Below are 12983 nucleotides of genomic sequence, written 5' to 3'. Positions count from 1 at the left end.
AGAATTAGCAATATTATAATTACTATATTTCATTACGATATTTGTGGCTTATTAAATAATGACAAAATAATAATAATAAAAATCACAGCCTATTTTGGCTACTACAATAACGTCGAATGAGCTTATATGATTGTATACTTATTATAAATATAATTATACGACATATTATTGGTAAAAGGTCGGATACCATATCCAAAAAAACGCTTAGTTTCGCTTACATATATTAATTAATGATAAATTGAATATATCTTAAACGAATTCAGCCGTTTGTGCCTTCTGATTGGTAATTACCAAGCCAACGATATCTTCTCAATTACGTCTCGTAGACGATTTTACCGTCAGTTAGTAAACGATTTTTTTTTTTTGAATATAGTAACCGGAAAATAGACAGGCTTAGTTTAGTTTGAAACTACTGTTACTGTCCAGTAAAAGTTGTAATTATAACTAAGCGATCTTAGATTACAATACATTTTGGTAAAGCCTGCAGCTATTTTTCACCCTTGATGTGATAATCCTTGCGTTATTTTTGATTATTATTTAAGAATCTCCACTATCGACTGGTAAGAACTGCTGCTGGGCTACGGAAGACAAAACCATGTCGATGGGTTTTGTGTCATCGTATAGCGAGGGCGCTTCACAGAGTATTGCAAATGTTCCAACTATAGAGGCGATGGTGAAAATCCAGAGGAATAGTCTATCGAGGACCATCGCGACGAAACCCCAATCCTGATCTTCCTGTTGGTGTTAAATAACAAAATAAGCATCATTAACTTTTCCAAGGTTGTCCGATAATTTTCGATAAAACCATATTTAGATCATTTAACGGTTGTTTTATATTAAAAACGTACAAAGAAATATCATAAATGTAATTATTAGGATATCCATTGACGAATTTGATTTTTGTCATTTTACTTTAGCCGTGTATAAACCAATCGCAATTTCATTTCTCACTTTTAAGCGAAACTCACCGCGTTAAACTCGTCTTGCCTTTGCATGTGATGTTGAATAAACATTACGTTGTGGATGGCTTTTTCTAGTTCAAATGGGTACTTCTTTCGTGGAGTGATATCGCTGAGTGAGTCGTCTAAGCCAGACATAACGGAAGGGAGCCCATTGTATCCAGCGCCAAGACTACCGAGAGCTCCAACCAGACCGCTGAATCTAAAGAATGTATAAGATACAATAGAACGATACGGTGTGAAACTAAGGAATTAAATAGTATGTTTATGTGTTTTAACTTTCATAATTATATTTTATATTTACAAACAACTGAATGAAACATTTAAAGTTTTAAGCAAAAGCGAAGAAGATACCATTGAATGTTAATGAATGTTCCAATTCGCTTGACAAAAAATATTGTTGGTATTTTTAAAATTAATTATATTTTGTTAACATTTTTTAAATAAAAACATGAATATTTGCAACTAATAGCAAATACGCATTGCATTCAAAGTTATGCCTATATATTGGAGTACACGTTTATATAAAAGTATACCTGTTTGTTGCTGTTGTTGAATGTAGTCCATTACAACCACCTGGTAAATGATGACGCAGAGAATCGGGGCTTGAAGCGTTAGAGTTTGTCTGTTCAGCAGCAGCTAAAGCATCCTTGAACTTATTCTTCTTCATGCTTCGACCTGCTATCTTCTGCGCTGCAAGATCCCTCAACAGGTCTTTTGGGACTCTCATAAGCAATAACTTTGGTAGTTTTGTTATAAAGAATTTCCTCACCCAGGGCGCCATTTTATGGGTGCTTGGTTTACGATAGTGGACATTTAATATGAAGATCGTTATTACCACAGACAGTCCTACTAACAGCATCGTGAATAGTAAATATTTTCCCAGGAGAGGTAATGCAAGAGATGTCGACGGAATAATTTCTGAGATTAGAAGGAAGAACATCGTCTGTGAGAGAAGAATGGAGATACTGAGAGCAATTTTCTCTCCAGAATCGGCGGGTAAGTAAAATACGAGAACGGACAGATACGATATACCGACACAAGGTACGATCAGGTTGACCGTGTAGAATAGTGTTTTTCTCCTTAGCGTTATATTAAAGAAGATATCTGAAACAATATTCGGTAATTAATTTGTGATTACTAAATTTCCTATTTTAAAATAATAATCTCAATTTGACTACAGTTCATGTAACATAAATATAATTTACTTTATACTAAAAATCGCTTTCAAGCTAGGTTAATCGAGTATTAATTGTTAATAAACAATTTCTATATTTTTTCATCAATGTTTATTTCTTAGAATTTTTTAAAACTTTTATTTCTTCTAAAATTGAGTATAGGACAATTTAGATTGTATAAAAACATTTATAAAATAATTTGTTCGTGTATTTTATTTTTATTCCTTAATGGAAAAAAAAAATTCGATTCGATTTTTCGATTCGATTCGTTTTTAATTTTATTTTTATACACTATGACGAAATTAATTGAATTATCATCGAAGGCAAGGAACCAGATTAAATAATAAACACTACCGAGATGAATTACATTTGTGTACCAAACAGCAGACGGCAGAACATTCAAATTGCTTCGGTCCCGTCCCAATTCGAGTCGCCAATCACTTAGACGATGCAGAAGCAATTTGAATACGAACTAGAACAATTAGTATAAACAATTTCTGTTGATTGGACTTTTAAATTGAATTTGTTACGAAGAATATTGAAGGAATGATTGTAGGGAGGTATTTGCAGTTTACAATGATAAATTATTTAAACGTTAGCTTATGTATTTGTTTTTCGATCATCATATTTATTAAATATAATTAGAAGCGTTATATTTTCTGATTGATTGATCTCAAAAGGTTGAGAAATAAATACCTCAGACCAGAAAAGAACCGGCGTAAAGAACTCAGCGGGATTTTTTTCTCATCGATTATTCGGTTTACAATAAAATGTATAATACTATTTTTTTATTTAAAATGGTTCGGGTCATCGTTTCTTTCCCAATGAGTTATGATATGATATGAGGAATCTTTTAAATTATAAAGCGTATACAGATATTAACCATTTCTTACATCACCAAGGCGCCACTAACCTTGAAAACGAAGGAATCTTCGTTTTCAAGGTTACCCTGTACGCGTTTGCGTTTCCCTTGTGCCTGTATTTACACTGGCTCACTCACCGTACAAACCGGAACGATACTAGTGCTGTTTAGCGGTAGAGTATATGTAGAGTGGGTGGTACCTACCAAAATGGGCACAAAGCCCTACCACCTAGTAGAGTGTATAAGTCTAATGGTTTACGTGGCACACGTCAGTAAAGCTGCCAGTCATCATGTTTTTTTTCCGACAGTTATCATCATATTTCAGCCATTAGATTACTTACCTAAGCCTTCTCCATGAATCACTCCGTTCACTGAGAAAACCGTGTGAAAAACCGTTCGGTAGTTTTTGAGTTTATCGCGTTGAGACAAACACACTGTTCCTTGGGTTAATAATACATAAATCAAAATTAAAAAAACGTTTATATTGTACGGACGAACTTAACATTATCAAATATATATTGAGAAGCAACAGCCAGTATTTTATTTTCATTCATTTTCTCTTTATTAAGTATTCATGTTACAATTTGAGCGAATAGAATCCCTCTAGTGCGGGGCAATGTCATCCACATTTTTATTGATTTTCTTAAGTGCGAAATCGTTATATATATAAAGCATAATATGTTAACGGTTTAAAATAAGTTTTATATATGTGCAGTTGTACATATTCCGAAAGTTCTAAATAACTGACAAATATTGATACGTAAGAAAATTTGTATTATTTACAAATTCATTAAAATACCACTCAACAACATTATAACCGTTAAAAATTAACTCGCTATAAGTGTGAAAACTCGACAAATGAAAACCCGGTCATCATTTTAACACATTTCGCTTTATTTTTTATTCAGTCATAGCAATAAACGCGGTATTGTATTAAAATTCATTGAACGTCACATAAAATGGCTTCGTGTAGCAATATATATTTTTATATACATATATTAAAACCGAGCCGGGAGCCTCGTTGGTCTAGAACAGCGATACTCAACCTTTTCTTTATAGGGGCCACAAACACGTGCTAACCGTGCAGTCGCGGGCCACAAGCAAAGTATTTAGGTAATGTTTTCTTAGGTCTTAGGATTGTTACAATTATATGAATGAACTATAAACGAAAATTTGATATTACGATTAGTTTAAAATAAATATTTTTATTTAATTTGATCCGTAATTTTATCGATTCTTCTTATCAATTGAGTAATGTTAGATAGATAGATATAAATAGATATAGAAAAAACAAAAACAAATATGACCAGAACTCTTATTCTCGAGCCTGTGTACAACAAATATTTTCTTGATATTGATTTCACTTTATGTACAAAACAAATCGTAAAAAAATAAATATATGCAATAATTTGTTAACTGTAGTAAATTGTGTTAAAAAAATGTATTGACTTTATTGTATATATAGAATTCGAAAATTTGTGTTCAAATTTATGTCTTTATTGTTTAAATTTGAAGTAAGCGTTTCTAATTTTAAGAATCTGTCCTGTATTTTTTTTACTAATATTTAATTTTATAATATTATTTATTATAGTTTAATTTTTTTTATTCATTTTTTTTATTGTTGAAAACTTTTTTGGTATAAGTATGTGTTATGTGCATTAATTGTATTATTCTATTTTACTGTTTGTTTCCCATACTTAAATAAATAAAGTAACATCAAGTAGGCCAATCACAAAAGCCCGGCGAGCCGCAGGTTAAGTACCGCTGTCTAGAGGCTATATAAGGCCACAAGACCCCGAAATCCTGGGCTTAAGCACCGTGCAAATAAAAAGTTATTGGGTTTTCTCGAAGATTTTCATTAGCAGCCCGGAGTCTGGAAGTAGGAAGTGTGTACAGTCCCGTGCTTCGGGAAGTGTAAAGTCGCTGTTCCTGCGCCTGAATTCTTTCTGGTCGTGTCGGATTGCCGTCCCATCGGATTGTGAGAGTGAAGAAATCGAGCGTGCACTTATATTTGAACACTCATGCAATATAATATTTCCTGTGCAATTGGAAATCTCTTTTGAGATTGACCGCCATGGCCGACATCAGTCAGGAGGTCATCACCATTATAACCGAGCTGATGTTAATTGGCATCATATTTATACCCTAAAATGTACCTTTATAATGTACTAGACGTGCTTTGCCATTTCAACTTGAATTATTCGTAAACTCTAGGTACTTGTCTACAGTTTATTAAATTTGATAGCATTTTCGTGAAATAGTTTTATTATAGTTTATATACCTTTTTCAATAAATAGAAGGTACAATTTTTTTTCAATTTATACTAGTTGTGGCTAATACCTTTCAATCATATGTATTCAATGAAACGATTGCCTTGCGTAAAACTTCTTCAGTTATTTACACGTAGTAATAAACACAATCTGTTAGTTATGATCATATATTAGGTGTCTGAAAATATTCAAAGAAATATTAATTTTTATTCTGTCATAATTTTTAAAGATTTAATCTTGTCAGTAAACATTAATAAACTTTAACCGTTTTACCCTTGTAATATATTTAAAAAGACACTTGTTATTATCCACCGTTTTGGGTTAATATAGAATGTTTATAACAACTTGTGTTCCGTTATAATTTCATTTATATATTACAAGATTTAAGATTTACTGTAATAATTATTAAAAAAGAAAAGATTTTTTCTATGTTTGTTTGTAATGGATAAACTCAAAATCTACTTAATAGATTTTAAATTATTTTTTACCTATAGAAACCTACATTATCGCCAAGTAATATATAGTATAATATATAATATATATATATAATATAGCTATATATATATATTAATTAGAGATATCTACGAAAATTGCAATAATGTTAACTGATGGTAACAATTATTGGCGTAAAAAAGATAATTGTTCAACCCGGACAAATTCAGGGTTAGTTTAATATAATACCTATTATGCCAGAACTGAATGTGTTTTTATTTCCTTTATTTAATTTTGTATAAAAAAAAATAGCTTAAGTGGTGGTGATAGGCTATATATAGATGGCAATACTACATTCTAATCGTTCATACTATAGATAGGAATACAAAGCGTTTTACCTTTAATATAGAGACTAATACAAGGGTACAAACGATTAGTTTTGACCCTTTAACCGAATCAGTAATCGAGAATCAACAGCCAATTACAAGTGACTAAATGTAATCGAAGTTTCACACAAGTTAACATCGTGTTGATATTGTTGACTTAGATTTGATTATGTTTAGTTAATTGAACAACAATCGATAATTACTTAGATAGCTCGTTCGGTTAATTGTACATTTTTGTAGATTAAATAGAATCAAAGGCTGAAGACATTAATTAATTTAATATACATTTCGTATCTTCCTTATAAAAATGTTAAGTTAATTTCAGCACGAATACACCAAGCTGTTACGATTAATTACATAAAAAATTCTTATCAAGACATCTTACATCAATAAAATACAAAACGTTAAAACAACAAAAAAATATATATGAAAAGTACCCCTTCTATAAAAAAACCCAAATCACTACGTCAGAGGCCTAATCTCACCTCGAAAGCCGTAAATACCGCGGCACGTCGACAATGCTTATCTATGCTAAATTACTGCGTTCTACCGCCGTCTAACAGGTTAAGCGGTTGTTTCGTTAATGCCCACAAAGTATACTTAAAACGTGTCGTGAATACTGATACAAACGCCACCGATTAATGCCATGAGAGCATTCTTTTTAAAACGAATTTCTTGAAAGAAATACGCCTTTAGATTGTATTTATTGATGAAAGTGTATCATTGAGTAATATTTATTTATCCGTGTTGAAAATCTATTCTATTATAAATGATAAAGTAACTCCGTTACGCTCTCACGGATAGAACACTGAAATGATTTTGATGAAATTTGGTATGAAGCAAGTTTGAATCTTGAAGAAGGGGTACTTTTTATAACCACCACTTCTTATGAACACTGGTGAATAATAAATTATTTATTATCACTAAAATAAATCCGTAAAAAACATTGTCGTAATTTTATTCATTACAATAATCTAATTTTAGTTTCATATCGAAGTATACTCTGTACTGATTTGATTTATATAGCAATTTTGAATTTAGAATTCAATTGATAAATCACTTGAACCGTTGTTTAATTTACGTTAACAGAATAAATAACGTAGTACTTGTGATATTTGTTTAATTTTCTTTGATAGCTCTTGCGTCTGTATATGGGAGGCAAGCGAATACTAGCATCGGGTCGATCACCCTTGAGTTATCCTTTTATCCGCCGCACTGCTATACAAATCGGAGTCTTTAAATAATAAATTGTATTGTATTGTTTTGTTTACTGTTTTCTATAGAGCTTCTGTTGTTGACTTTATTTAAATTAGATAGTGTGTATTTATTTGTCTGTTGATCTAGTGGCTAGTTAAAGACTGTAAATATCGAGGTCCTGGGTTCAGTTAAAAAAGTTTCTCAGTAGCAGCCCGAAGTTTGAGATGTTATAGTATTTTAGCATCCGTGCCGAAAGCCAGCCGTTGGTCCTACGTCTGAGTTCTCAACGATTGTGTCGGATTGCCATCACATCATATTATGCGGACATAAAGAGTGCAATTGAGTACTTATCGTACGAATTAATGTAACTCGCAAAAAAGTCTTATACTATGAATTTTATGTTACTCCTTATATGAATTATAAACGCTCATAAAATCTAAATAAGCCGTACTCGTCTTTATTGAAGGGTCTCTTAAAAATATATTACTTTACTAAAATTAGCGTTAGATGATTAAAACATACCGGGATACGGTTCTTGACAACAGGGGTAGTATCTCTCGTGCCTTTCAGCGGGTACTCCTAGGATATCCCATTCCACCGAGGGATAATACTCTCGAAGATCGATACCTACTTCCACCATGTCACCCTTCTTTTGGTTTATATGCTTTAAATCGATCTGGAACAAAGAAAATATTAAATCAAATCAAATTAAAATTAACTATAATCAAAGACTTTTGAATTGTAAACAAAATTAATGAAATAAAAAACATATCATCCTTCGGGACGAGAGAACTATATTTATAACGGATAAATCTTAGTACTAACTCCTTTATAGAGATTATAAATAGATAGATATAACAAAGTATAGATAGGTATGGAATGAAAAGTGAGTGGGTAGGACGAAAGAGGTGAGAAGGGGAAGGCATTAGAAGGGGACCTAAACAAGTATAGGACGATGGATGTAACGAGTAAATATTTGAATTTCTTCGCTAAATAAATAATACTATTAAGTAAAAAGCAGCATTTAAATGTACATTTAAATTAAATATTATGCAAAGAAATAAATTAATATAAATTCATAGTTTTTTCATATTTTTTTCATCTATATAAATTTATAACAAAATACAATATTAAGACATTCAAACTTATTGATGAAATTTAAACACATTGTATCTACTTAGAATATATGTATATAGCGGAGACGGTCGTGTAATAACCTTCTTGTCCACACATATATGTATGACAAAAGTACAAAACTAATAAATAGTTGAACATCAAACTCGTACAAAGGTGAAACCACATAATATAAAAGGAAGATGGTGAGCTCCCATAATAATGGATCCAGACTTAAGACCCGTGTTTTCTAATGAAATTTCTGATACTTGTTTTAATAAACCAGACTTACGTCCATCAAAGATAATCAAGTTGTAAAATGAAAAAAATATTATATATTATTCAAATAAAAACATCCATTGATTATATTTACGGAATCGATCGCAAACTTTAGGAAGTTAGAGCCTATTAAAACATAGTTCATTAATTTTTTAATTCGCCCCCCATCTCTCATGATTTTTATTTTTATCAAGTTTTTTTTTATAGTATACAAAGGCCGAGCATATGGGCCACCTGATGGTAAGTGGTCACCAACGCCCATAGACATTGGCTTAGTAAGAAATGTTAACCATCGCCTACATCACCAATGCGCCACTAACTTTGGGAACAAGATGTTACGTCCCTTGTGCCTGTAATTACACTGGCTCACTCACCATTCAAACCGGGACACAACAATACCAAGTACTGCTGTTTTGCGGAAGAATATCTGATGAGTGGGTGGTACTTACCCAGATAAGCTTGCACAAAGCTCTACCACCAGTCATTTGTTCTACTCTATGTTTTAGATATAAGTAGAAACTTGATTGATGAAAGCCGAGATGGCCCAGTGGTTAGAACGCGTGAATCTTATCCGATGATCGTGGGTTCAAACCCGGGTAAGCACCACTGTATTTTCATGTGCTTAATTTGTGATTATAATTCATCTCGTGCTTAACGGTGAAGGAAAACATCGTGAGGAAACCTGCATGTGTCTAATTTCATTGAAATTCTGCCACATGTGTATTCTACCAACCCGCATTGGAGCAGCGTGGTGGAATAAGCTCCACAACCTTCTCCTCAAAAGGGAGAGGAGGCCTTAGCCCAGCAGTGGGACATTAACAGGCTGTTACTGTACTGTTACTGTAGAAACTTGATTGGTGTATGTGCTAATGTTAATATTATAGTTTTAAGAATGAATGTACTGTTTGTTTACCAAATAAAGAAAATATTTTCTTGTTATATATTTTGATAGTTTTAATAAATTTGATTTAAAAGAATGAAGGGTATCTATAATATAAAAATATCTATCTATCTTCATATACTTTTGTAATACAAATATCGAAAACTTTATGATATATAAAGAGACTTATTATTTCCAAAAAACAATATCTGGAACTAATATTTAATAACAAATTAAGTTAAGGGAGATGCCTAAACGTAGACTCTATTATTAGAATCCGTATATATATTTGTTATATTTTTACATTTTACAAAAAACAATTGTACCAATTAGTTGTCGAGCATTGTACTGAACAGTCTGCTTTTGAACGTAAAGCTTCGTATTATTTGCATTGTTGACTTGAATACGGACATAACTTCTAGTTACTGAGTTTCTGTCTGAATTAAATGACTTAGCATCGGACATTGTAGCTCTTATATCTACCAAGAAATTTCACTCAATTAAAACAATATATTAATATATTTTACGTACTTAAAGCACTATATCATTATATATATAGAAAGATATTTGTTATGCTAAAAAACGTTGAACTGAGAATATGTGGTAAAAATAATAATATATAAATATAAAATATGCAGAAAACAATTATAAAAATATACACACACAATACCAAATTAAAAAGTGAACAAAGATAATAGTCATAACATAACTAAAAACAAAACAAATGAAGGCAATTCAAAAATAAAAAAAAGTTTTAACTATTTCAATTAATAATAATAAAGTAATTTCAAGTAGTAATCTATAGTCTTTTATATTTAAAAATTCATTTATAGTAACTTTCTCTTCAAAGTACTTTACGAATTACCTGATCACCATCGTAGCTCCAGGAACCGAACTTCAAAAAGCATGTCTGTTGGTCGAATGGGAAGTATCGGACGTCAATCTCGCATGATGACTTGAATATAGCTGGTGGTGTCCAAAGAACCTTACCGGTGTAGTGAAGGACAGCTTTCGTCATTGTTGTCACTACGTACTCGCCGTCGGCACTAGTAACAAGCAAAAATATTGTTTCCTTAAACAACATAATATAATATTTCAAACTGTAACCTTTTTTTGTGAAATAGGGAAAAAGCGAACAGACTATCTCTATTTTACCATTTGTAATTTTGTGTCACATAAGTTTTATTTGGTGATAGGGCTTTGTGCAAGCTCGTCTGATATTCTACCGCAAAACAGCAGTACTTGGTATTGTTGTTCCAGTTTGAACAGTTAGTGAGCCAGTGTAATTACAGGCACAAGGGACATAAAATATTAGGTCCCAAGGTTGGTGGCGGATTGGCTATGTAAGCGATGTTTGACATTTCTTACATTGCCAATGTCTAAGGGCGTTGGTGACTACTTACCATCAGGTGCTCGTCTGCCCATATGCACGTCCGCCTTCCTATTCTATAATAAAAAAGTTTCAGACAAGCGTTTAAAAAATACATCGCGTTAAAAATATCACAGAGATTTAAATAAGTAATTTTATTGTTAAATTAAACAAAAAAATATTTATATTCAATATAAGCTGAGATAATACGCTTATTTGCTACGATTGAGTAGCAACATCAAATCCACTCCACAGTTTATCCCCAAGGAATATGTGTATGGTAAAACTATGTAGGAAGGCAGGTTATATGTCGCTTAAGCATCTAATGCTTCCCATCCATCGTATAAATCCAGCCATTTGAAAATTCGCGTGTTAAGAGAACCTATTCCATAATATATCTTCAAGATCGTCTCCCGTCCGTAACAGTTGCTTTATAACCGTCAAAAGGCAACTCACACGTAAACAGGCGCATGCGCCGCGTAAACTTGAGGCATAAGTAATTACATTTAGCGTTATAGTGCACTTAACAGCTGTTATATAATACTTATATATATGTATTCTGGCTAATAGTGAATTACCTTATTAAAATTTAAAATCGACCACTTGATAGTTAAGTCAATCGTAAATGTTTTGTTTGACTTATTATAAATTTTGCTGTAAATATCGTGTGAAACAAACTCGCAGTCGGATAAGTGAAAGTGTACCTTTTTTCTTGAATGTTATGAGTTGTATAAAACTACGACAGCAACAATCGTATAATGAAACAAATGTTTAATATATATAGCATAATTAAGAGTTAGAAGTGACACTATTAATATTATTGAGTATACTTACTGTTTATCGATTTGTGATAGAAAAATAAAAGATCCCATTATAATCATTGACAAAGTAGATATCAAAATTAACTCAATTAGCAATTTTGTACCACTTTCGTTGAAATTCAAGACATTTAATATTCAATATAATTTCAAAGTAATACCATAATTGGTTGTCTTGTTATCAAAGTAGTCTTAGTTGAATCAATAATCGAAAGTGTTGAACTTCCATTTCACCATCTGTAGTTCAAGCGTTCTTTAGATTACTCTTCTTTTAATTGTACCATACGAAAAATCGGCGTAGCATAAGATTGGTCGCACGTGCGTCGCTTTCTCATTCTAGCGCATGATTAATAGTTCGCCTCTCTGTTTTGACACAACATGATGTATCATTCTCCGGCGCTTTCTTGTCGATATTTACTATCAATTAACTTTAAGCGTTACAACTTCCGACGCTGTTACCAATGTGGCGTCACAGGCTGTTTACGTAACTGTTGACTCAACATTCAAACTTGTCTTTGTGAGTGTAATATACTTCATTTTTATAAGGAATCGAATTAAATAATGTAATATTTATTTTAAAGATTCATATTTCTAATGCACTGTACCGTACGATTCGTAACACAAGTTATAATTCACCAAAGTCCTTACAATATTAATCTTATTCTACTTAAAGGATTTTCGCTAGTCGTCGTGTGTGTAAAGTGCCTCAGCAAATTCAATTTCAGTTTCTTAACAGTGATACATGTGAAAAGTAGTCGCTTTTATATCACAAGTAGAATTTGTGAAAATAGTAGACTATTATTTTCACAAAATACCCACATATTTCTACTATGTTCCGTATGAATATTTTTTATCCGAAAATTATACATGAATTCCTAATATTGGTTCATTTCTTTTATGAATCAATCCGTAACAGCCTGTGAATGTCCCACTGCTGGGCTAAAGGCCTACTCTCCTCTTTTTGAGGAGAAGGCTTGGAGCTTATTCCACCACGCTGCTCCAATGCGGGTTGGTAGAATTCACATGTGGCAGAATTTCAGTGAAATTAGACACATGCAGGTTTCCTCACGATGTTTTCCTTAACCGTAAAACACGAGATGAATTATAATCACAAATTAAGCACATGAAAATTCAGTGGTGCTTGCCCGGGTTTGAACCCACGATCATCGGTTAAGATTCACGCGTTCTTACCACAGGGCCATCTCGTATTTTTTTTTTATTTTTTTTATAGAATAGGAAG

At 32.1% G+C, this 12983-nt stretch overlaps 1 protein-coding gene across 1 annotated transcript in view; it reads right to left on the bottom strand.

Moving 5' to 3' along the window:
* Window positions 1-447: 447 nt before the first annotated feature.
* Window positions 448-12983, bottom strand: part of LOC126773353 (acetylcholine receptor subunit alpha-like 2) — a 28766-nt gene continuing 16230 nt past the window's right edge. The window contains exons 5-9 of the mRNA XM_050494246.1: window positions 10422-10602; window positions 7807-7960; window positions 1496-2066; window positions 969-1161; window positions 448-735 (exon numbers count right to left, since the gene is read on the bottom strand). Coding sequence (XP_050350203.1) covers window positions 538-735; window positions 969-1161; window positions 1496-2066; window positions 7807-7960; window positions 10422-10602 — 1297 coding nt within the window. The 3' untranslated portion in view covers window positions 448-537. The remainder of the gene's footprint in view (window positions 736-968; window positions 1162-1495; window positions 2067-7806; window positions 7961-10421; window positions 10603-12983) is intronic.

Source organism: Nymphalis io, chromosome 14 (assembly GCF_905147045.1).
Source record: "Nymphalis io chromosome 14, ilAglIoxx1.1, whole genome shotgun sequence".
Taxonomy (NCBI): Eukaryota; Metazoa; Arthropoda; class Insecta; order Lepidoptera; family Nymphalidae; genus Nymphalis; species Nymphalis io.
The sequence above is the reverse complement of the archived record's forward strand: the minus strand, read 5'-3'. Positions and strand labels throughout refer to the sequence as shown.